Genomic DNA, 23,719 nt, shown 5'->3' on the forward strand with positions numbered 1-23,719 from the left:
TCCAAGATAATATTAATCTGAGTATCTCATACACTCTATTGTTTCTCAACTCTATAATTAACATACCTGTAGCTTAGTAACTTCACATTTAATTGAAGGTAATTCTTTGAAGCCTTTGCCAAAAACTCTCACCATCATACAATCAGACTTTTGAACATCACAGAATCCAGCATTCCCAAGCTCTGTAATTTCAGGAGCTTTGTCTTTGGAAAAAAATATAACAAATACTACATAATTTCTTTAATTTCAGAAAAAAAAAACTATTTCCAAGCCCCAAATTAAAAGCATATGGAAAATAATATTTTAAAGTATACCTAAAATGCTACTTACAACACTAATTAAGCCATTAAATGTTGAGTAATCTGGTATTAGAAGAGGTATCTACCATTAAACCAATAATAATATTACAGACACTACCAGTCCTAAAAACACACGTTTCACTAATGTTTAATATTATTTTATATCAATTAAGGACAAATATTAAGAAATTACCACTATAATAAAGTACATTTTGGTTTTGCCATTTTGGCTTGTGTCACATAGCTGGGTTATAGAAAAAAATACTTCCATAATAAAATACAGTAGTTAGTAATGCAATGTATTAAAATTTCAAAATGTCATCTGTATCAGTAACATCTGGTTGTCAAAATGGATAAATGCAGTGCGTAAAAGTTATTAAACCCTTTGCCTATGTACTGGGAAAACCTAAGTGAATACAACTCTACTAGCGGTAGGTAGAAAATCATGTGTATTCAGAACCCTAAAAATCTTGATGAAATTTTTTTTTAAATCCTGGGTTACTTCAGTCCATACTTTCACAAATTCAACAAATGTTTAGTAATTTTTATTTATCTGTTATTATTCTAGGTACTGGGGATGTAGTAATGAACAAAACAAAAGTTTCTGCCTTCATGCAATTTACATTCTAGATGGAGATGGGAGGATAAAAAAAAAACTAATAAAAAGATAAACATAAATTATATTACATAATTGTTTTCAGGAAGATAGAAAAATAATTATATTAACTATATTAAAGGAGATTAAGACCATAGAATTATGTAAGAAAAACAAGTTTGTTTTGAATGACTACAGAGGATTTTTTGATAATAAGACATTTGAACAGAGAAGTAGAGAACGTAAATCATAAAGATCTGTGGTGGGAGAATCCTCCGGTGAGAGGGAGCAGTGAGTGCAAAGATCCTGAGGTGGGAGCAGGCCTGGCTCCTTTGAGGAGCAGCAAAGCTGCCCGTGTGGCTGAAGAACAGTGAGCTAGGGGAGGAATGCTAGATGAATTCAGTGAGAGAGGAACCTCAGACTACCTAGGGTCTTCTACACCATGGGAGGGATTGTGGACTTTACTCTGAAGGAGATGGAGAGCCATTCGGGCTATATAAACACAGGAGCAACATGATCTCACTCACATTTCAGTGGGGTCACTTTAGTTGCTACTGTACAGAAAATTAGTTTTGGGAGAATCCATGATAATCCGAGGGGGAAATAATGGTGGCTTGGACTATGGTTGTAGCAGGGAAAGAAATGAAATGCTTTGAAGCTGGAGCTGGATTTGCTGCTAATGAATTAAACTTGAGGCATGAAGGAAAAGGACAGGCAAAAATGGTGCAAGTTTTTAATGTGAGCAAATAGGAATGAAGTTTGCATTTACTAAGAAGGAAAAGGCTGTAGGTGGAAAAGAGCAAGATGGTAATAAGGGGAGGGAAATCAGGAGTTACTGGTTTACTTATTAAAGGAAACAAAACTTTTTACAGTTTCTTTGTCTAAAATATTAAGACAAAATAGTTTCTACTGTATAGATAGATGCGTTAGAGAAAATAGTTTTAAGTAAATTAGTATAATTAGAAAAACAATATAAACACAGTGCTTTAAAAATACTAAATTTGAGTTCTGGGAAAATAATGATTCTCTATAAGGTAGAGGGCCCAGTTGTGTGTAAAGGCCCTGAAGTTAAATGAACTTGGCATTTTCAAGGGACAGCTTAGAGACCAAAGGGGCTGGAGTGGAACGACAGGGTGACAGTAGTAGGGAATGAGTTTAGAGAGACACTGAATGACAGATCACACTGTGCCTTCTAGGCTGTTATAAGTTACTTTGGCTTTTACTCCAAATAAGATGAGATGCTGTTGGAAAATTAGTAATGTATTAATTATTATGATTTGGAGGTTTTCTCTATAAAATCTGAATAAACACTGTTAGAATACTGAGGGTGAAATAAAGATCAAATACATTTTTTATAATGAAATACCATATGCAGTATCAAACTTTGAGAGTATTTACTTACCATAGGAATCACTGCAATCATAGGAAGTAAAGCTTGGGGAACATGCACACCCCCATTCCATACACTGCCCATTGCCGCTGCATAAATTGGGACATTTTAATACTAAGAGAATGTCTTCAACTGATGTTCCATACTCTTCTGTGTTATATTTCCCCTCCTCCACAATCCTCTTTTCACATTCATTTTCTAAAAGGGCCACACCTGCTTCTGCCCAGCTAAGATCATCTTTTAACAGAACATCCTTCACACACATATCTATAACACTGTCTATTCTCTTGCCAAGAAAAGCAAGACAGAGCCTTCCTATGCTGGAGTTGGCTAGAGTCTGCTGACAGAGGGTCAAAGTGCTGTACTCAGTGAGGCCAGAGGGTGTGGGCCAAGAGGGGACAAACTCTTGCTGTACATCCTCAGCATGGTCCTCTGGGAAAAAATAAGTAAGTTCCTCCAGATCCGTTTGGCTGAGACTCGGGAAAGCAAACAAAGGAAGGAACTCATAAAAGTTTTGCCGTTTCCGTCTGTTTTGTCGATTGTACCTCATTTCTTGGCTGGGGCTTTCCTGGCCTTGTGCATGTTTCTTAGTGTCCAAATATTTTAGTGCATCTTCTTTCTCATTTCCAGGATGTTTTTGTACATTTAAGTCTAGTTTAGTCAGGTTTATGTGGTTGTTGTCTTGTGGAAAGAAATTTAGATTATATTCTTCTTGAGATGTATGCTTGTTTATCTCTCTGACAAGAGTGTCTGAATTAATATATTCAGAAGTGACATCTAGTTCTGGTATCAAAGAAGGTAAGCTGACATGACTGAGATCTTTGCAATCCGAGACAATTTCTGATTGAGAAACACTGCCCAGATCATTGGAAGACGGATACGCTACAGTGTCCACTGAACAGCTACAATAGGATGGCTTTCCAGGTGACGTCAAAGAAATTGGCAGTGTGTCAAACATGCTTTTTCCTGGTAAAATCCTTCCAGATGTAAAATAGGAAAGAATAGTAATTTCTACATAGACATTTTTTCCTAATATGTGTTGCAAAAAAGCAGAGTGTTGAGCCACCACTCGTTTTAAGTCTAATATTAATACAATCGCAAGTGGCAAAACAGTGTCTTACCTCCATTCATTAATAAAAGCAACATAATTGTTAAAATTTTGATCAATTTGGATCCCATTTTTGTCATGGAAATCATTCTCTGGATTTTCATCAAAGGTTCCACAAAGTCCTAGAGTGTTTCTGTAATCTACACCAGGGGCTCTGATCGTTAGACTCATGCCCCATTCACCAACATCAGCACGGATGAAAGCCCCAGAAGCAAACCAGATCTCAAAAACAGAAATAAACAATACAGAAATAAAAGATGTTGAAGCAATATTCAATCTGGATTAAGAAAAATCTATGATTTAAAAGTAAGAAATAGTTATTCCCTCAATATAAAAGAGAATAAAATACTGATTTTCTTGACTACAACTTTCCTCTTAACATTCTAAGTCAAAATAGGGGTTTTGCATATTGCTGACCTGAAATTTGAGGACCATACTGATCTTTTATTGAAATATATTGCTTGCAACTTCTTTCTTTAAATAATTTAAACTAAAATGAGATAATTTATACAATTAATACATTACAAATATTGAGGAAGATGTTTACCAAGTAATGTTTCTGATAATTATTTAATACAGAATTAGATTGACAAGTAATTAATTTACACAGATGACTATAATTTTAGAGGAGTACATGTTCCTACAGCTAATTAGCATTCTCTAGCTGCCAGTAGACAAACAGAATCAGAAGCTAAATTATAACTAGAAGGTAGTTTGAGGAGTTGGCAATCTGAGCAAGGAGAGTTTGCTGAATGACCCTAGTAGCCTGTGAAATCTAACTGTGAACCACCTCTCCCATCACAGGAGTATCACCTCTTCCAGACCGGCCACTTTGATGTACTGTATACGTGGAGAAGCTATCTCTTCTAAAATCACTGAAGATACACCACTGTGTGTGCTCTTCTGGTTGTTTTCCCCTTTTAATTTTCTTAAAATTTAAAATAGCTCTTTTTTCTCTTTTACAAAATGGTCTGTGCTAGTTACATTAAATTATTTAAAAAACACAAATTTTACATTCCAAACCAACTTAAGGTAGCTAATATTAAGATTTTGGTGCAAATTCTTCAAAAGCCTCTTTTATATTTTGGGCATATCTTTGCCTGTCAATAAACCCACTCACCTACTCCATCATTTTCATGACCACAAAGTGTTCTACTATATGACATCACTATATTTAGAGTTTTAGTTAAACCTGTTTATTGATCACTACTTAACCATAACTTTTTCCTCTTATAAGGAAAGATACAATAAACATCACTGGGGGTATGCACATCCTTAACTATTTTTTTACAATAAATTTCCAGGGTAAAATTCCTTGGCAGAATAGCACACATAGGTGCAGGTTATATATGATATATATGTTCCCTGGAAAGACTGTTACTAAATGTACTATCTCTACTCTTCCTGATATTGTATGAGAGATGTTCAATCTTTATTTATTTATTCATCTATTTGACTACTAATAAGGTTAAATTTTTTGTATTTTTATTGGTTTTTGTACTTTTGAACATATCAGTTTTATTTCTTTTGTGGAAAGGTTTTTTATATTTGCTCATTTTAATCGGAATGCTGATTATACATTAGTGATGCATGAGTTTTTTCTATCTGACCTATGTTTTATATGTAGCAAATATTTTCCCAATTTTTGAATTGCATTTTGGTTTTCAGTGGTGGAATTCAAATACATAATGTATTTTCAAAAATGATTTTTCACTTCAGTAAATATTATACAAACATAAACTTAAATTTTTAATACTTTATTTAAATTTAAATTTTACTGACTTGGAATTACTTGTTTGAAAGATGAGTGGAAGGTGGCTATGACCTGAAAATACAAATAGTTTACTCACAGATATGAAGTATAATCTTTAAAAAAATATTAGCTTGCCAGGAGTAAAGGAAAAAGAATTAAAAATATTAGTGAATATATAAGCTTAGGTTTGTTTCCTGACTTCATATTCTATTACACTTATCTACCAGCCCATTCCTTAGGTAGTACCACACAATATTCATTTCAAAAACTGGTTAATTATTCCTAAATATTCATTCTTAATTATGTCTGTCATCTCTGTCTAATATACTACTTATTACACATTGTCAAAAATAATTTTATTGAATAATCCACCAAGTTGTCATACTAAAATCTTAAATATGGCAGTTTAAATTTTACATGGTTTTAACTATGTTGTGTCTATTTGTGTGTGGTAAGTGAAAAAACAAAGTATTCCCTCTAAGATGATGGTTAATATAAATGCTATTTTGTTAAACAAACTAATGTTGAGAAATGATAGCTCCTAACTTAATAGAGATGTTTATCTGAAAGGAGAGAAAGGAAAAATACTTTTAATGTTAAAGAATCATACATACTGTGACTTTTCTTCCTAAGTAAGATTCACTTATCTTGATATTCCTGGTTACATCTTGACTTTTTACAAATAAATATGGTTGTGATTCACGTAGCTGACCACTGCACATATCAAAAGTGACTATATCACCTCCTTCGTGGGCAACAAACCCACAATTACATGACACTGGATAATGAAGACTTCCGCAGTCCCACTGACGTACATGGACTTCAAAATCACGTGACATACTCTTATAAAGCACAAATGTTCCAGTCTTGAAATTATCATATACCCTATCATTAACAAAAGGCAATTGCGTTAAAAAATCGTGTAAAATATCACAGTAGTATGTTACTGATTTGCAATAGCTTTAGGTATCATGAGCATTTTGTTGTGTGCACTGAAGGAAACAAAGTAGCTATAAATGCCTCAATCTCTCCCACTACTCCTTTCTTCCCTTTCACCACTCCAGTCAAGCTGCTCTCCTTGAGCAGGGCAGGCTGGCTCAATGGTCTTCTCGCCATATGTGTACCCATGTGGCTATCTCCCTTATCTTTGAATACTTGTTAAATGTCACCCTCACCAAATGGCTTTTCATAACCACTCTATTGTAATATAAATTGCAACCCCTCTTTTCAGCCTTCCCTTTCCACCCAATTTCGTTTTCTTCATAGCAAGTATCTTCCTCAGACACACTTTGTATTTTACTTATTAAATGTGTTTCTATCTCTCTTCACCTTTGCAAAGGCCAGCTCCATGAGGATAGAGAATGTTCGTTTTGTTCAATAATCCCAGTCCTTAGAACTTGGCTTTTCACCTACTTGGTGCATAATTAATCTTGTTGAATTGTCAGAATAAATTCATCACTACTACGCTTTCTTGAGGTTTTTCCACTAAAATGTCTAAGCCTTTACTTATAGCCATAAAGGATTCTTGCCTGTGAGATCAGTTCCTTCAGGTTCTTAACACCTGTTGACACCATTGGAGAACAATTTTTTTATAGAATAGTTTCTACATATTGAATAATTTTACTGACAATGATCATATTACACTTTTTTAGACAAACCACAAGCCATCTTGCATCATGAAAAAAATATTGATGCAACACTAAGACATTCTTATCATTTTCCTTACAGACATCTCAGAATCATGAATCTCCCAGAAGAATATAACTGAGTTTAAATCTTTCTATGCAGATATTAATAACAAAATAGTTTAGATTACTTTTTGGTCTTTTGCCCATTTTACTTTAAATTCCAGAGGCAAATATCCAGGTATCTATAATATTTATAATAGTTTTTTTCCTGAATATTCTTGTCAAGGCTTAGGAGTAATTAGTTTTAAAAACAATTTTAATATGTTTAATCATTTTGCCTAAACTTAGAAAACATTGTTTTAATATCATATGGAAATGTTCTGAACATCTTTAGAGCAAATAATTTAATCATTATTAAAAATTTAAAAAGCGTCTAGCAAAAAAGATTCTCTGCATTTGTAATAATATTTACTTTTACAAGTTCAGCCTTGCAAGTAATGGATGTCTTTTACTAAGAATTAGATTTTAAGGCAAAAAAATCTACATAAACTAGTATCTTGAAACAAGTCAGTAATGCCTTTCTGTCTAATTTCCATGACTAGAACCAAAAAATTATAAAACAATATGCTGTTTAAAATAAAACAACAAAATCAAAGCAAACAAAACTACTAAAAGAAGAAACTTTCAGGAAATTACCTGCCATCAAATGTAATTATATGTGGGTCAGTAAATGAATAGCAGTAAGCAGTTGGGACATCCTTTACTTTGATCTTAAAAGCAAAGATATTTTTGGTAAATATTATCATTAATTATATTTAATGATACATAAAAAATTGCTTAGCAATCTCAACACATTTTAAGTATTGTTTTATCAAAATTATTAAAATTGAATCATTTAAAACTAATTTACCAAAAAATGTTTTACATAAAAAGTTTATAAGACATAATGATAAAATGCACATTTCTTCTTAAAGTTTCAATTGCAATAATAGTTTTGTAATTTGTAAACCTGGATGCTGTCTGGAATGTAGTTGTTCCACAGGAAATCCTCATTAACTATTGGTTGCACTACAATGTTTGTAACTCTATCTCCATCTCGAGAAAAATCTGTGACAGCAGTGTAGTACACAAAAGTGTGGCTACAGGTTCCATTAGCACAGGAAGATGTCTGGTGAAGGTCCACATGACAGGAGGACAGTGCCAAATTTAAGCCTAGGTGCTCTCTACCTATATAATGAAAAAATAGGTTTAAAAATTTCCAAGAGAATATACTAACCAAAGCATGTAATAAATTAACATGAAACATTGAATTGAAAGATTATTCTCAAATTATTTTCTCTTTCTTAAAGCATATTCCAAATTTTGTCTAAATTAAGCCAAAGCTATTGAACCTACCTGATTTTTACAAAGAATTAATCAACTATAATGTATACATATGTACACATAAATACATATTACGATTTTCAATTAGGTTATAAACCTGTATGCAACTGAAGGAAATTCAAAAAGAATAAATAACATTTATTCTTCTACATATTACATATATTACAATATTATATATACTAATATGATTTTTTCTGTCTAAGATTTGCACCTTGGGCCCAGATACTTCTGCAATATTTCTTAGCATATGTGTTCATGTTCCATCCATTGTTGAATAGTAGCAATGGCTTTTAATTGTTGATAAAGGGCTTATCATCTCAAAAAATAGAAAAATCAAAACAAATGAAGATGAGCTCGTAATGATAACAAGCTGTCTTCTTTCACCTCCCAAATGTCCCAATATATTCGCAAGCTTGAGATGCTCCCTCACTTCGATAATAAAGAATAAAAGATAATTTGGAAAGGAAATTGTAGCAAAAAAAAAAGAGAAAAGAACTGCAGGAATTTGTGTAACTAAACAAAAAGAACAGATTTGCCTCCAAAATTGGCCATAGAGGAATTATACTATCATATCCAATTAATGATTCCAAAGTCCTCCTAAGAATCAAAAAAGAAAAAAGTTGTTAAAAAATGTTCTATCTTCTTTTCTTCCATACAGACTTTTAAGGTATGAAATTATGTTAATCAGATATAAGCACACTGAACTATTTTTTAGAAATATATACTTTCCCCATGCACATAAAAAATAACAGAAACATTCAAACTCTTAACCAACTCTCTAAGGTGAATACAGAATATTTCTAGCTTAGATATAGCCCATAACATCAATTCCCCAAGTCAATACATGAGGGGTTGTTCTCTTTAAGCCTGTGAATAGCAGCATAGTCTGTTTAGAAATACACTCAGACACCAACTGGTTCCCTGTGAAAGTAAAGATTTAATGCTACTGTACTTAAAGAGGTCAAAATGAGGAGTATCCAGAATGAAATCCAGAATTTTTTCTCCAGAAAACAAAAGCCATTTTAATTCTCAGAGAAAAGAACATGCACGCAAACTTCTAAAATGTAGAAATATATTTAGGCTATTATTATATTATTTTAGCAATGCATGCCTTGTTGAAAGAATTGAAAGCATGAAAATATATTTTAAAGTATACCTGTAACTGAAGGAAATCTTTGACTGACATGATTTTGGAAAACATCAATTAACATCATCCTCTTTCTGTTCTCTCCATAAACTGTAGTAATATTTGCATAATACGCTTTTCAGAGCTAACTTGAAGTAGAATTGTGTCAAATAGTCCAAGAGAGAGGGTATAATTTAATATGTCTGGGCTGTAATTAAAAATATAGTGTTGCTCGTGGTGCTTCTGAAACCTGAGTGAGTCAGTGGGTATTATCTGAGCCTGTTTACTGCCAACAATCCTAAGATGACCGCTCTTAATTCCTCTATCTCTTTAGCCATCTCTTTTCTTGAGTGCATCATTCCAAATGATTCTCTCTCTCTCTCCTGGCATTTTTTAATCCTCTTGTTTCTCTGATTTAATTATTTATAATATAGACATGAAGGTCTATAGATACCTTGTGTTTGGTATATTTACTAAAGACAATGTATGTTCTATGGTGAAAATGTATGTGGTATGCTGATGAAATCGTAATGTCTCTTAAAGGTTACATTTTAATTTATGTATCTGCAACTTGCTTTGATCTCTACATCAGAGGCTCAGTGGAAAAAAGAACATAATCAAGCCAATCACGGCTATGCATGGTTTGTCCTCGCATATTCTATCTTGTTATGTGGGAGGATTTCCTCACTCTACCCATCGACACATACGTGGCCATGTATCACAACATCCATGTAATTAGTAATTGAAATACAAGAATTTTAAGACACGAGATCCCAAACATAAATGTACATTAGGGAAAGAAGCTTGAAGGATGCATTATGAGATCTATATTTCATAAGCTTGAACTTTTAACATAACTTATCAAATGTCCCTCATTGGGGATTATTTGAAAAATCTTAAAGAGCAGTTTTCCCTCCATTTCTGTAAACTAAGCAAAGAGAAGAATAAACAGGAGACTGAGAAAAAAATAGGAGAAAAACAGAGGAGCGAGAGGAGAAAGATGATAATGAAGAGGAGATTATTAGCGATTCTTTTTCTTTTTTTTTTAAATGTATGCTTTCAGCCAAGAAGAAGAAATGCAAATTGCTTTGGCAATCATCAATTTGGCCCAGTATTAGTAATATGATTGGGCTAAAATTTGAGGTCAACATGCAACATGATTTATTATATGGGTACACTCCAGTGACTTTTCCTACAGGAAAAAAAGCATTATTGTTTGCAATCTAATAATAAGATTAAATAAAGTTAGTATATTACCTTGATCAATAGTTTGCAATTTTAATGAGATTTTGCATTCTTGATCAAGCTCACTAAATTCAGAACAAATAATAGGAATTGTGCTTTCTATCTTCAGGTAGTATTCTTTCCCATCCTCTGATATAGTGCTCAATTCAGGCTGTAGCTGGTATGAGAAAATATGTAGAAAAATTATGTTAAAATATAATTTATTTCTAAGGCACAATTTTGAAAGGGCATTTTTCTCAACAGCACATATTTTGCTAAATGAGCTGGTAATAACTTAAGCCCTAGAATATTTTAACTAAGCAAGACCATTAAAATCAAACCTACGAAAATACAAGCAGCACACACAGGAGTACATGGAGCTGCTGCACTACTCTGAGTTTGACTCACTTTGGTTCCCCAACACATTTGGCAAATCATATCCAAGCCTGTTTCAATGATTCTGGTTCTGTGGTGAGCACTGGAAAGTGAAGAGGAAAGAAATATTTCTGTTTTCTTCCATTTTATTGCTAATGTTTACTGACACACCAACAGAAGACTCCGTTTTTCCTTAAGGATTAATACTCACTATCTCAATTAGAAACTTAAGTACTTTTAATACATAAATCAAATTATTGTTGTCACTAGAAATATCTCAACACTTAGCCTATTTCTCAGCATCTGATTTCCAGAGTTGGACTTCCTGAGAACTGCTGCAATCCAGGATTGGCCCTATTCTCATTCACAGGCCAATCCTTTTTTGAGGCAGGAATATTTTCGTGCAGTCTGGAGTCTTTGCTAGCTCTCAAAACAGATGTTTCTTAGTACTGAATATTCTCCCTGTTAGCCTAATCAGAAACGGTACAAGGGTGGGGGTGCTGACCTTTGACCCCTGACACTGTGCTGAATGCTAACCAATGTAAACTAAAATGTTCCTGTATTCCCAAGGCTTGACCTCTGTTTCCCCTCACACTGTAGTTATGCAATTCTGACAATGTGGTCCACTCTTCTCACTTCTTTTCCTGGTTCCTACTGTGTGTACATGGACTTTATTCATAAACAGGGTTTATTCTTGTCCTGAGTCCTATTGTCACAATCTTATCATTCATCTCATCTTGTCGTTGAACTAGAAATGAATCTAGGTCAAACTGGAGTCCTGTGTGTGAGACCTTCCAGGTTCACAGTGCTTGCCTGCCTTTTGATATTGCCCACACATCTTCCACTGCTTATTAATTCCCTGTCACCTCTGCTCATCTGTTAGAATAGCTCTTCAGTTCTTGGGTCTGGTGCTACCAGCAGCAACCAAATCTCCTTCTCTGTTTAGTTAGCTCAATCTTTGCAGTCCATAAAACTCATAGCTCTGGGTCAATTCTACTCCAGTCAGAGACTCTGCTACTTGGCCTGGGATCTGTCTTTCAAAATGCATGATAACTAAATATCACTAGGCTAACTTTAGTTACGTGATGGAATGAATTAGAAGACTAGACCTTTTGCTTTACTCTAATTTGAGATATTTCTTTAAAAATTGAAAGTACATCTCAACTTTAGTTAACAGGACCCCTCAAACTTTGTTGTGCATTAGAATTATTGGGGCTTTTCTTCAAATACAGGGACTCATGGGTCTCAACATTCTGATTCAGTCTGTGATGAGGTACAGAAACCAGCATGGACAGATTACAGTTTGGGAAACAGAGTTCCAGAGGAATAATCTTTCTGATGCATCCCCACTGATACGTACCTTAATGCCTGCAAAAAATTCTTGGCTTTCTATGGCTATACTTTGTACATGCGGATTCTCCAAGAAAAAGACAGAAGCGCTACAGAATATCTAGGGATATAATTAAGAAATAATCACTTAGCAATTCAATTTTGGAGAAAACGTGTAAATTATCATTTTTTAAATCCTAATTTTAATTCTTCATAGATAGTATATAGAGATAATAAAAGAATTAAATAATTTAAAAGCTTACTTGATGTTTGAGAAAAATCTCATCATTACAAAATATTACTTATTCAAACCTCAACAAAAGTATAGTAGGCTTTTATTTAGGATGTTTTAAAAAGTACTTAAGGGCGGGCGCAGTGGCTCATGCCTGTAATCCCAGCACTTTGGGAGACCGAGGCATGCAGATCGCGAGGTCAAGAGATCAAGACCATCTGACCAACATAATGAAACCTCGTTTCTACTAAAAATACAAAAATTAGCCAGGCATTGTGGCACACGCCTGTAGTCCCAGCTACTCGGGAGGCTGAGGCTTAAACCCGGGAGGCAGAGGTTGCAGTGAATCGAGATCACGCCACTGCACTCCAGTCTGGTGACAGAGCAAGACTCTGTCTCAAAAAAAAAGAAAAGTACTTAAAAAGTGATATCATCATTTAAAAAATTAAAACATTTTTTCTAGAATAAATGTATATAATTTTAAAACCTGAGAGAGACATATATGTATAAGGATTAATCAATAATAATCAGCAAATTACTAAAATGATATATTCATATATAGTCACTAAGATCACTGATTCATCCAGTTGACACTAGAATTAGCAGAATTGCAAGGAAAAAAACAAAAAAAAAGTTAGTGCTTTATACTCTGGGGATAAAATCTACTTTTAAGATATGATGTTTAAAAATTGTGTTTGAAAATCAGTATATTCATGAAAATAAAATCCAACTGTTTTTTAACATACCCTGTCTCCAAGTCTGAGATTTATGCCATCAAGTTCTAAAAGAGAGCGTGCCTGAACTGTGGTCTCTTGTTTCAGCTCCTCTTTGACTTCTTGAGAAGAAATCCTAGACCAAGCTATGCGAAATCCCACTGAGTTGTTTGTAGGGGGAACATCAAAAGAACACCTACAGAAAAGCCTGGACTCAATCAACTCCACCAGAACCTCTGGCCTTCCTGCAGGTGGAGGTGGCAATGAGACAGTCAGCTGACCTGGAGAGAAAATGCGTAACTTGTAACTGGGAATCTTAGACAATGGAGACTGGCTTATGGAAAAAGCACTCAAAGACTGTAACTCTGGGATTTATCTTAAGAAAAAGCAAACTAAATTTAGAAAAATGATTATTTCTAACAATCCACAAAGTAATACACATTCATATTCTGACCCATAATCACACAAATATTGATAGCCAAGCAACTTAGGAGCTCAAGCTTATATTAATGCAGGTTGAATACCTGCCTTTGAAAAGTCTAGCTCTTGAAAAGAAATTTGTGTGATTTGAAGCAATTATCTTTTCTAACAGATGGAACAAACAAAATTAAGGTTCAGTACATTATAATTCCTTGTTATAATGAGAAATAGTCACAAGAATGTAAAATAAAATGACTTTCTCTTTTACTCTTATAGTTTTCTCTTATAACTCAACTCATCATTACTCTGGGCTGAAAGAGTTGTTCATTGCAGAGGTGATTATACTATCTCAGTGAAATATCTTAATGCTTTCATTTTTCTGAGGTTAAAGAAATTTGAAGTTTCCTCTAGGAACTCACAGAAAGATTTTATATAGTTTTGAACTCTGGGCATTTGCAAAATCAAATCTGCAGATCTGAAAGTTTTCTGGATACGTTTTTAGTTTAGTTTTGCTCTGTTTTAGAAAGGAGAAAATATCTGAGTGGTAAATTTGTAAAAGAAGATTTTAAAATGTTCTAAAATGTATAATTTTTCTATTTTATAAATATGCTAATTTTAGGACAATCACAAAACAATCTTTCAGCCTTGCCATGTAGATTTTGGAAAATTCTGGAAAGACCTTAAAATCTTTTCTGTGGAGAAAATGTACTTTTAGATATTTTACAGTGTTATTTTGTTATAGTCCCAATGACGAATTATTTTCAAATTTATCTAGTAAATGAATATTTTACTAAACATTTTAAACATTAGACCAAAGCAGTATATTCAAACTTGAAGGAAATAACAAATTACTTTTGAATATATATTTGATCTTTAAATATCATAAAGCTGAGTAAAAAGTTATCCTTAAATATAGTAGGAAAAGGACATTTATTTTAAAACAGGGAAAAGCTATCTATGGAAATGATTATTAAGAATAAGAGAAGACAAATGACTGAAAAAAATAATTTATGACAATTAAAATGTTTGAATCAACACTTTAAATAGAGAACTATCTGGGCAGATTGATCATTGCTTTCAACAGTATAGATCAAAGAAAATTTGTTATATTTAAAGAAAAAGGTTTAGAAACAACAGATAAATTATTTCTGCTTAGAAAATAAAAATTAGTATTCCTTTGTCAATTCTAATATTAGTATGTATTAAATATATTAATACATTTTCCATTTTATCATATATTGACTTTATCATATATTGACATATATTGACATATATCATATATTGACTTTCCACTCAATACTTTTATTTAGTATTACTTCCTCAAACTGTGTACAATTTATATAGCAGAGTTTTTTTAATTAATTGCATAAATGTTCTAAAGAGCATAATAAGTAGGTGAAATTTATTATTTATTCAAGAGAAAAATGTGATTTTGCTATAATACATATATATTGTAAAGAGAATTTACATCTATTATGCAGAGTAGTCAAATAATTACATTTTATATTTAATGCTGCTATTATGAATATTGTTTTATTACTTTATGAACTCAAATCACAGGGCTTAATTAAACTGACCTTCACATACAATAATAGGTTGTCAAAATATACAGAAAAAAGGGGCTAGAAAAACCATTTGGAATAGGGTGTGAAATAGAGCATAAAAAATCAATTCAGAGTGATAAATTTTGAGGATTATTATAAAACTCTTTTTAAAATACCAAGTATAATAATTTCTAGGCCTGATATTTGAACATCATATGATCTATCCTGATTTATTTTATGTATTTATGGCTTGTTCCACCATATAAAACACCTCTGTTAATTAAATTAATTATATATCAGCAGTCTCTCATGAATTTCAGGTATCATATTTGGCTAACAGAAAATATGATAAGGCTAATAATCCCATAAAAGGTTAATATTTCAATAAATAATTTCAATTTCTGCCCATAATGTAGGTAGATGACATACATTTTATCACTTAGATAATCTACTTAATTTATCTTAAGGCATATTATAGTAAGAGGATTTCTTAATACCTGAAAACCTTTAAAACATTTAAAAGTAGAAAATAAAAGATATACATTGAAAGGAAGAGAAAATTTTGATCACTATTAACATCATTGATGTTTATCTTTCAAGATTTGACACAAATACAATCGTTCCCTTAAAAAAAAAAAGGGTGCTGTTGTATAATGTACTTCTATATTTTAATGATGTTTGCAAAATATTTTGTCAGTGTTTATGCATCAGAAATATTGAATCAATCAGCCAATCAGCAGTTACTGGATGTTTGCAGGTTTTTAAAAACATTATTAGACAAATTCTGTTACAAATATTGTGCTCGCACACTTCCCTAAATAGTTCTCTAAGACATATTTTTGAAAGTAGAATTATTAGGTACAAACACATAGGGAGTTTTAAGAATGTTGGTATGAACTGCCAAATTTTCTTATGAAAGATTCTACTAATACACACACATTTGCCTAACTCTCGGTACCTCTGCCAACTCGAGGACTATTTCTTAAAGGCACAATAAAGTTATTTTTATTTTTGATAGCTACCAGACTTTGGTTATGTCAAATATCAGTATAATTCAACATCCAAAGCTGCAGAATATAATTATATGTTGAAATAGTCTAGTTTCTAAAACATTATTAAAAGCAAAATATGATACTTACGAATACAATCACCTCCTATTTCAGTTTCATCAGAGCCACATGGGTGTAATTGTGCATCAGAAATAGCTGCCAAAGGTTAAGGTTTGTATAATTATTCAGCTGGGCATGAATATATAAATCTACATATATCCAAGATGACAATTTATTGGAGGGTGTTTTAATACAGACTAAGATTTTCTTAATTCTTCTCTTATTTCATAACATATGTTTTCCTTTTAAGGGTGAGATCAAATGAAAGATAAGGAATCATATTTCAAAACAATCAAAGCTTTAATATCTTATTTTCTAAGTATGAACCTGCATTTTTAAACAATGAAACACTGACCATATCAAATGCTGGCGAAGATGTGGAGCAGCATGTGCTGGTGAGAATGCAAAATGGTACAGCTATTTTGGAGAACAGTTTAGTGGTTTCTTACAAAACTAAACATATTTTTAGCATACGACACAGAAATCATGCTCCTCTATGTTTACCCAAAGGAGCTGAAAACTTATTTCTATACAAAAACCTGCATATGGAAGTTTATAGCAACTTTATTCATAATTGCCCAAACTTGGAAGCAACCATGATGTTCTTCAGTAGGTAGATGGATATGCTGTTGTACATATAGACAGCATGGACTATTAGTCAGCCTTACAAAGAATTGAGCTATCAAGCCACAAAAAGACATGTAGGAAACTTAAATGAATATTAAGTGAAAGAAGCCAATCTGAAAAGGCTACCTACTAAGTGATTCCAACTATTTGAAATCCAGGAAAAGACCACACTATGGAGACAGTAAAAAGAGACGTGGTTGTCTGGGGTTGAGCAGAGGGAGGGATGAACAGGCAGAGCATAGGGAATTTTTAGAGTAGTGAAACTAGTCTGTATGTCACTATAATAGTGGATACATGTTGTGAGAAATTTGTCCAAACCCATAGAATTTTTGTTTGTTTGTTTGTTTTTTGTTTTTGAGATGGAGTCTCGCTCTATCACCCAGGCTGGAGTGCAGTGGCGCCATCTCAGCTCACTGCAAGCTCTGCCTCCCGGGTTCACGCCATTCTCCTGCCTCAGCCTCCCGAGTAGCTGGGACTACAGGCGCCCACCACCACACCCGGCTAATTTTTTTTTTTGTATTTTTAGTAGAGACGAGGTTTCACCTTGTTAGCTAGGATAGTCTCACTCTCCTGACCTCATGATCCACCCGCCTCGACCTCCCAAAGTGCTGGGATTACAGGTGTGAGCCACTGCACCCAGCCCAAACCTGTAGAATTTACAACACCAAGAGTGAACCTTAATGTAAACTATGGACTAGGTGATAATGTATGTCAATGTAGGTCATCAATTATAACAAATGTAGCACTCTGGTGGGGGACGTCGACAATGGGGATGGAGAACTATGCATGTGGGGGATTTATAGGGTATATGTGAAATCTAAAATAATAGTGAAACACACTACAATCTCCAGAAACGTATACAACAGTTGGTTTTATGCCAGTTCCTTGGTAATTGATTCCCCTATACTCATTTACAGGATTACACCACCAATGAGCCAAGGACAGAGGTGGTAATACTTACAACCCAATGTACTGAATACAGTTAATTGATACAAGAGCAACTATCTAAACAAAGGTAGGTTCATCAGATTGCTTCTTGAAAGAATTTAGTATTTAAACTAAAAGACAAGGAGCTGGAAGCAGAGTCAAGTTAATGATGGAGCTCTATATGAATGTCTAGACTACTACTGTTGCTAATATCTGGAAGCTGATCTATTTCTCACACTTTCTGAGACTTTCCTACGTAACTCTTCTTCAGATCCAATGACATATCCTAAAACCCTTAGATGTGATTATCTTTTACATTATTTTCAGTTGTTTTTTGTTATGTGCAAGCCAAACAGATTTGAAATAACCTTGACTACTAGACATGTACATGTATATATAAAAGAATGCAGTATTCCTATGAAACATGGGGCCAAAATACACTATTTTCTTGCCCAAGGACTCCCAAGAACTGTGCCCCATCTGTGTTTGGGGGGTTTTCTTTTCTTCTTTCTTCTATTTGCTTTTCCCAGATTGCTTTCATAGAATACAGCCAGCACCCTGGCTGAAATATTTAGTATTAGGATTAGACAATTGAGAATCTCTAGAAACATTAGCAAGGAAGAAAATAAACCATTCTGCTTAAAACCTTCTGTTTCTTCCTGATTCAACCATATGCCAATAATTAAACTATAATAAAGTAATAGTTGTCAAGAAAGGAAGCAAACAAGTGGAAATCTAGTTTCAAAGCATGTAAAATGTGCAACATTTGATACCCTATGCACAGTAGTGGAACACTGTTGGGCTGCACAACTAACTTGGGTTAGCACAACGAACATTGTAAAGAAAAGAGATGCCTGACCTGCATCATGAAGCAGTAAAGATTTGTAAGAGGTCCAAGCAGAGGGAGAAACAAGTATCAGATATGGAGAAGAGGACGGAGCAGAAAACTGCAATGATGAGACATTAATAACAGGTTGTAAAATATCCTCGTTGAGCATGCAAGCGTCCTGAGATCAACCTAGCTTTACTAGTCACTACCTGTGATGTTGGACAAGTGCCTGTTTTCTCTGAGCAATTCTTTTTGTCCATAGAATAGGGATATTTATTGCATGCATCCTATTCTGACACAATGGTCTCATCTACATCCTTCCAATATGCTAGAAAAACTCTTTCCTAGGGGTCTTTGCTCTTGCTCTACTCTGACATGATAGCTACGTGGCTTGCTTAACTTTGGGACTTTCCTTCTCTCTTTTTTAATAGCGTTATTGAGGTATAATTGATTGAATGTATTTAAAGTGTAATTAATGACGTTTTGACATATGAATATACCCACTAAAATCTAACAATAATCAAGATAACACAGTATTTCCATCACCTCCAAAAGTTTCTCTGTCCTTTTGTAATCCTTCTGCCTGCCACTCCTCCACATTCATAGACAGCAACTTATCTGCTCTATTATACAGTTTAGATTATATTTTCTGGAACTTTATATAAATACAATTGTACACTATGGACTTTATGTCTAGAAAATTGCATTCCTCATATATGTTTGAGATTCATCTATGTTTTTGACTGTTCAATAGTTTCTTCTTTTTTTCTTACAGTGAAGCCATCCTACAAATATAGTTCTTTCCCTTTTATTGAAAAAGTAGTATTTCATTGTACAGGCTTATCATAATTTGATTATCTATTAACCCGTTGATGGATATTTGTGGGTTTTTTCCAGATTTTTTTGCTATTTTGAATATAGCTGCTTTGAACTTTCATATAGAAAACTATTTAAAAACATTTGCATTCATTACTCTTGGCAAATATATAAGAATGGAATGGCTGTGTCATATGGAAGTATATGTTTACTCTTTAAGAAACTGCCAAATTATTTCCTAATGTTTGAATGTACCATTTTACACTCCCAGTAGCAGAATACAGCAATTCTGGTTGCTCCGTGGCCTTGCCATCTGTAGTATGGTCAATCTTTTTAAATTGTATATGTAATATAATGGTATCTCATTGTGGATATAAATCCATTTAACTAATGACCAATGATGTTAAGCATATTTTTATGTGCCCATTTTCCATTATTATGTCTTCTTTGGAGAAGTGTCTGCTCAAATCTTATTACAAAATTGTTTTCTTATTATTGGGTTTTGAGAGTTACTCATATATTTTGGATCCAATTCTTCATCAGATATATGAATTGCAAATATTTTTTCCCAAGCTATGGCTTCTCTCTTCATTTTCCTTCAGTGTCTTTCAATGAGCAGAAGAGTAGAAATTTACAATTTTGATCGAGTCCAATTTATATTTTCTAATGGATCACAATTTTAGTATTATATTTTTAAAATATTTGTCTAATCTAAGATCACAAATATTTTCACCTGAAAGTGAAAGTATTCTCTCAAGCTTTGTATTTTTAGCTTTTGTAATTGAGATTTGAGTCTTTGATGATTGTGAGGTCGGTTTTCTTTTACTGTATTTTGATGATATGAATCAAAGTTATTTTTGCATATGAATATTCAATTTACTAAAAACACAACTCTTTTTTCTATAAAATTGGATCTATTCTTGTGTTTAAGATCAGTTTACTGTGTGTGTCGGTGTTTTCCTGGGCTCTCTATTCTTTTCCATTGACTTATTTATCTATCTTCATGCAATTACCACATTATCTACATTATTGTAACTTTAGGGTAAGTTTGAAGTCAGATAATATAAATCTCTAACTGTTTTCTTTATCAAAATAGTTTTAGGTATTATAGGTTCTTCGTATTTCTATATGAATTTTAGAATGAGTTTGTAAATTTCTACATGAAAGCTTGTTGTGATATTCTTTAGGACAATTTTGGAACCATAGTCAATTGGAGGAGAAGTGATATCTTAATATCATGTCTTTTGACCACGAACAAGGTTTATCTGTCCATTTTCTCAGGTTTATATAATTTTTCTTAACAAAGTTTTGTAGTTTTCACTGTAAAGGTCTTACACATCCTTTGCCATACTTATTACTGAGTGTCTTATATTTTTGGTGCTATAATTGGTATTTTTAGATAAAATTTCTGATTGTTAATTGCTAGTATGAAAAAATACAAATGATTTTTAAACGTTGATCTTTTTCTCATTCAACATTGCTAAGCCCACTTAATAGCTCCAGTAGCTATTTTATAGATTCCATTAGGTTTGTAAAATAGGTGATCATGTCATCTGCATTTATTATTCATGAGGGATATTGTTATATAGTTTTCTTTTAATGTCTATGTCTAGTTATAGTGTTAAGAGTAATGCCGGCCCGACAGAAGTTTAGAAAAGAGTTTGTGTAAAATTGGTATTATTTCTACATTAAATGTTTGGAAAAATTCCCAACTGAAGCCATCTGGGCATGCAGTTTTCATTGTGAGATAGATTTTCAACTAGAAATATAATTCCTTTAATAGATATAGGGCCACTGAAGTTATCTGTTTACTTTTGAGTGAACATTGGTTGACTGTGTATTTTATTTTATTTTTATATAATTAGAAGTTATAAGTGCAAGTTTTGTTATACGAATATGTGTAGTCTGTATATTTTAAGAAATTTGTCTATGTCATCGGTTTTCAACTGTATTGGCATAGAGTTGTTTATAATAACTATTTTTTATTACATACAGAATCTGTGGTTGTATCACTGCTCTTATTCCTGATATTGGTAATGTCTGTCTTTTTTTTTTCTTTTTTACTGATCGGACTGGCTAGAGAATTATTCATTTTATTGAATCTCTGAAATAACCAGTTTTTTATTCTACTGAATTTTCTCTGTTGTTTTTGTATATTCTATTGCATTTATTTTTACTCTGTTTCCTTTCATCTGCTTACTCTGAGTCTCATTTGTGCTTCTTTTTCTAATCAGTTAATGTACGAACTAGGGTCTTCAATTTGTGACTTTTCTTGTTGTTCAATATAGACACTTAGTGGGTTTTAATTTTAATGAACTTCGATTTTTTGTGATATTCTAATTTTCTTAATTTAGGGCCCAAAATATGGTTTTACATGGTAATATTTTCCTATGTACTTGAACATCTATGCTGCTATTTTGTGAAGTCTTTTCTGCATGTCATTTACATCAAACTGGTTGAAAGAGTATTATAGTCTCCTCCATTTTTGCTGTTTTAGTGTCTACATGCTTGATCAATTATTGACAGATGACGTGTTGATCTCCAGTAACAGTCGTAAATTTGTCTATTTCTCCTTGCAGGTCTCTCAGTTTTGTTTATGTATTTTGAATTTGTTATTAGGTGTTTCATCATTTGGAACTGTCATATTCTTTTACTGAACTGAACATTTTATTATTAGGAAATGACCCTTGTTTTTCCTAGGAATATGTTTTGCTTTTGAGTCTACTATGCTTAATATTAATATACCCACTCTACATTTCTTGTGATTAATGTTACCTACGTATATCTTCTTCTATCCTTATACTTTTGAACTCATTTTCCTTACTTTTTAAATGAGTTTTCTAGGCAGCCTATAGTTGGGTCTTGCTTTTTTGCCCAATTTGGCAATTTCTGCTTTTCAGTTGGGGTGTTTATATCATATATACTATATATATTTATATATATTACTTTTGTACCAACCTAATATATATATAAATCATATATAAATATATATAGCAACATGGTGGACTTAAACCTTACAATATCCACAATTATTTAACAACATTGTGAGGTTTAAATCCACCATGCTGCTATCCGTGTTCTATTTATTCTATTAGTGCTTTGTTCCACTTTTATTTTATCTCCATTGAAAATATGGAATATATTTTATGATTCCATTTTATACTCCTTGTTGGCTAATTAGTTATAATGTTTTGTTTTATTTTAGTGGAAGCTTTAGGGGATATTGTAAACATCTTTAACTTCTCATAGTCTACATAGGCTAACTTTAATTGATATGATGCCACTTCACATGTAGTATAAGGACCTAACTACCTTGCTAAGTGGAAATACAAAAAATATAACAAAGATGTATATTTTCATAGAGTCTTCTAAATAAATAATATTTCAAATATATAACCTTTTTAGAATGGCTTTGATTACAATTAACTGTAATTAATATTTTTTCTTATTTGACCTCTAGAAGGCTGTAGGGATAGATATATTGTGTGTATACACATACATATGAATTCTGTGAGGATCCAAACGTCTTCATGAGACTATGATATTAAAGTGAAATTTTACTCTCTACTATTTGCTGTTTTGCTGATTTTAAAATTAAATATATTGACTCCTAGCTAGATAGGGGCTATTGGTCGTAGAGAGCAATATGTCCAAGTAAAAAAATGACGTTTAATAGACTGCCTTCGAAGATAGAGATGATCCTGGGAATTCTTCTAAAGTAGTTATGATAAGAAGGCTTTTTCCAAATAAGCTCCTTAGAGGGGAGTAAATTTCAGTTAGCAGAAGCTTTCTTTCACCTTTTGAACTTTCTCTTTTATCCTGTCTAAATGCAGATAAAGAAGCTAAAACTGGAGTTTCATTCTGTCACCATGAAGGAAAAGATTAGTGACTTTTCAGAGACCTCAGCCTGACATTGTAAAGTGCCCAAATCACCATCAGCAGAGAACACCTGCTCCAGATATTTGTTCAGCAAGAAAAAGAAACTCTTAAGTAGATTAAGCGACTGTCATTTTTGTTTGCTATCTATGCAGTCTAATTTAAGTTCTAAATGATATTCCAAGGCAAGCTTCTATCAGCAAATCAGGAAGAATAATTCATGCATATGTCTGGTTAACAGACATTAAGAGTAAAAAATAACATTTGTCTCCCAGAATTCCTTCTCCCTAAATACTTAGAGGACTTGAATGTGGAGATTATAAGGTACTTTTGAGTGTTCTGAGTGTTCTGGGTTAGGAAATTGAGTGGATGGTAGTGACGTTAACAAAACAGAAAATGTTTTAAATTTGGAAGGG

At 32.9% G+C, this 23,719-nt stretch overlaps 1 protein-coding gene across 1 annotated transcript in view; it reads right to left on the minus strand.

Annotated features, from left to right (window-relative positions):
• The window catches only part of VWDE (von Willebrand factor D and EGF domains), a 78,203-nt gene that overhangs the window by 34,788 nt on the left and 19,696 nt on the right, over positions 1 to 23,719 (minus strand). Inside the window, exons 4-13 of the mRNA XM_017867396.1 lie at positions 16,259 to 16,324; positions 13,189 to 13,436; positions 12,242 to 12,331; positions 10,540 to 10,684; positions 7,783 to 8,000; positions 7,470 to 7,543; positions 5,760 to 6,030; positions 3,406 to 3,614; positions 2,297 to 3,261; positions 67 to 203 (exon numbers count right to left, since the gene is read on the minus strand). Of these exons, the coding sequence (XP_017722885.1) occupies positions 67 to 203; positions 2,297 to 3,261; positions 3,406 to 3,614; positions 5,760 to 6,030; positions 7,470 to 7,543; positions 7,783 to 8,000; positions 10,540 to 10,684; positions 12,242 to 12,331; positions 13,189 to 13,436; positions 16,259 to 16,324 (2,423 nt within the window). The remainder of the gene's footprint in view (positions 1 to 66; positions 204 to 2,296; positions 3,262 to 3,405; positions 3,615 to 5,759; positions 6,031 to 7,469; positions 7,544 to 7,782; positions 8,001 to 10,539; positions 10,685 to 12,241; positions 12,332 to 13,188; positions 13,437 to 16,258; positions 16,325 to 23,719) is intronic.

This window comes from Rhinopithecus bieti, unplaced genomic scaffold (genome assembly GCF_001698545.2).
Source record: "Rhinopithecus bieti isolate Rb0 unplaced genomic scaffold, ASM169854v2 scaffold_3832, whole genome shotgun sequence".
In the NCBI taxonomy this organism is placed as follows: Eukaryota; Metazoa; Chordata; class Mammalia; order Primates; family Cercopithecidae; genus Rhinopithecus; species Rhinopithecus bieti.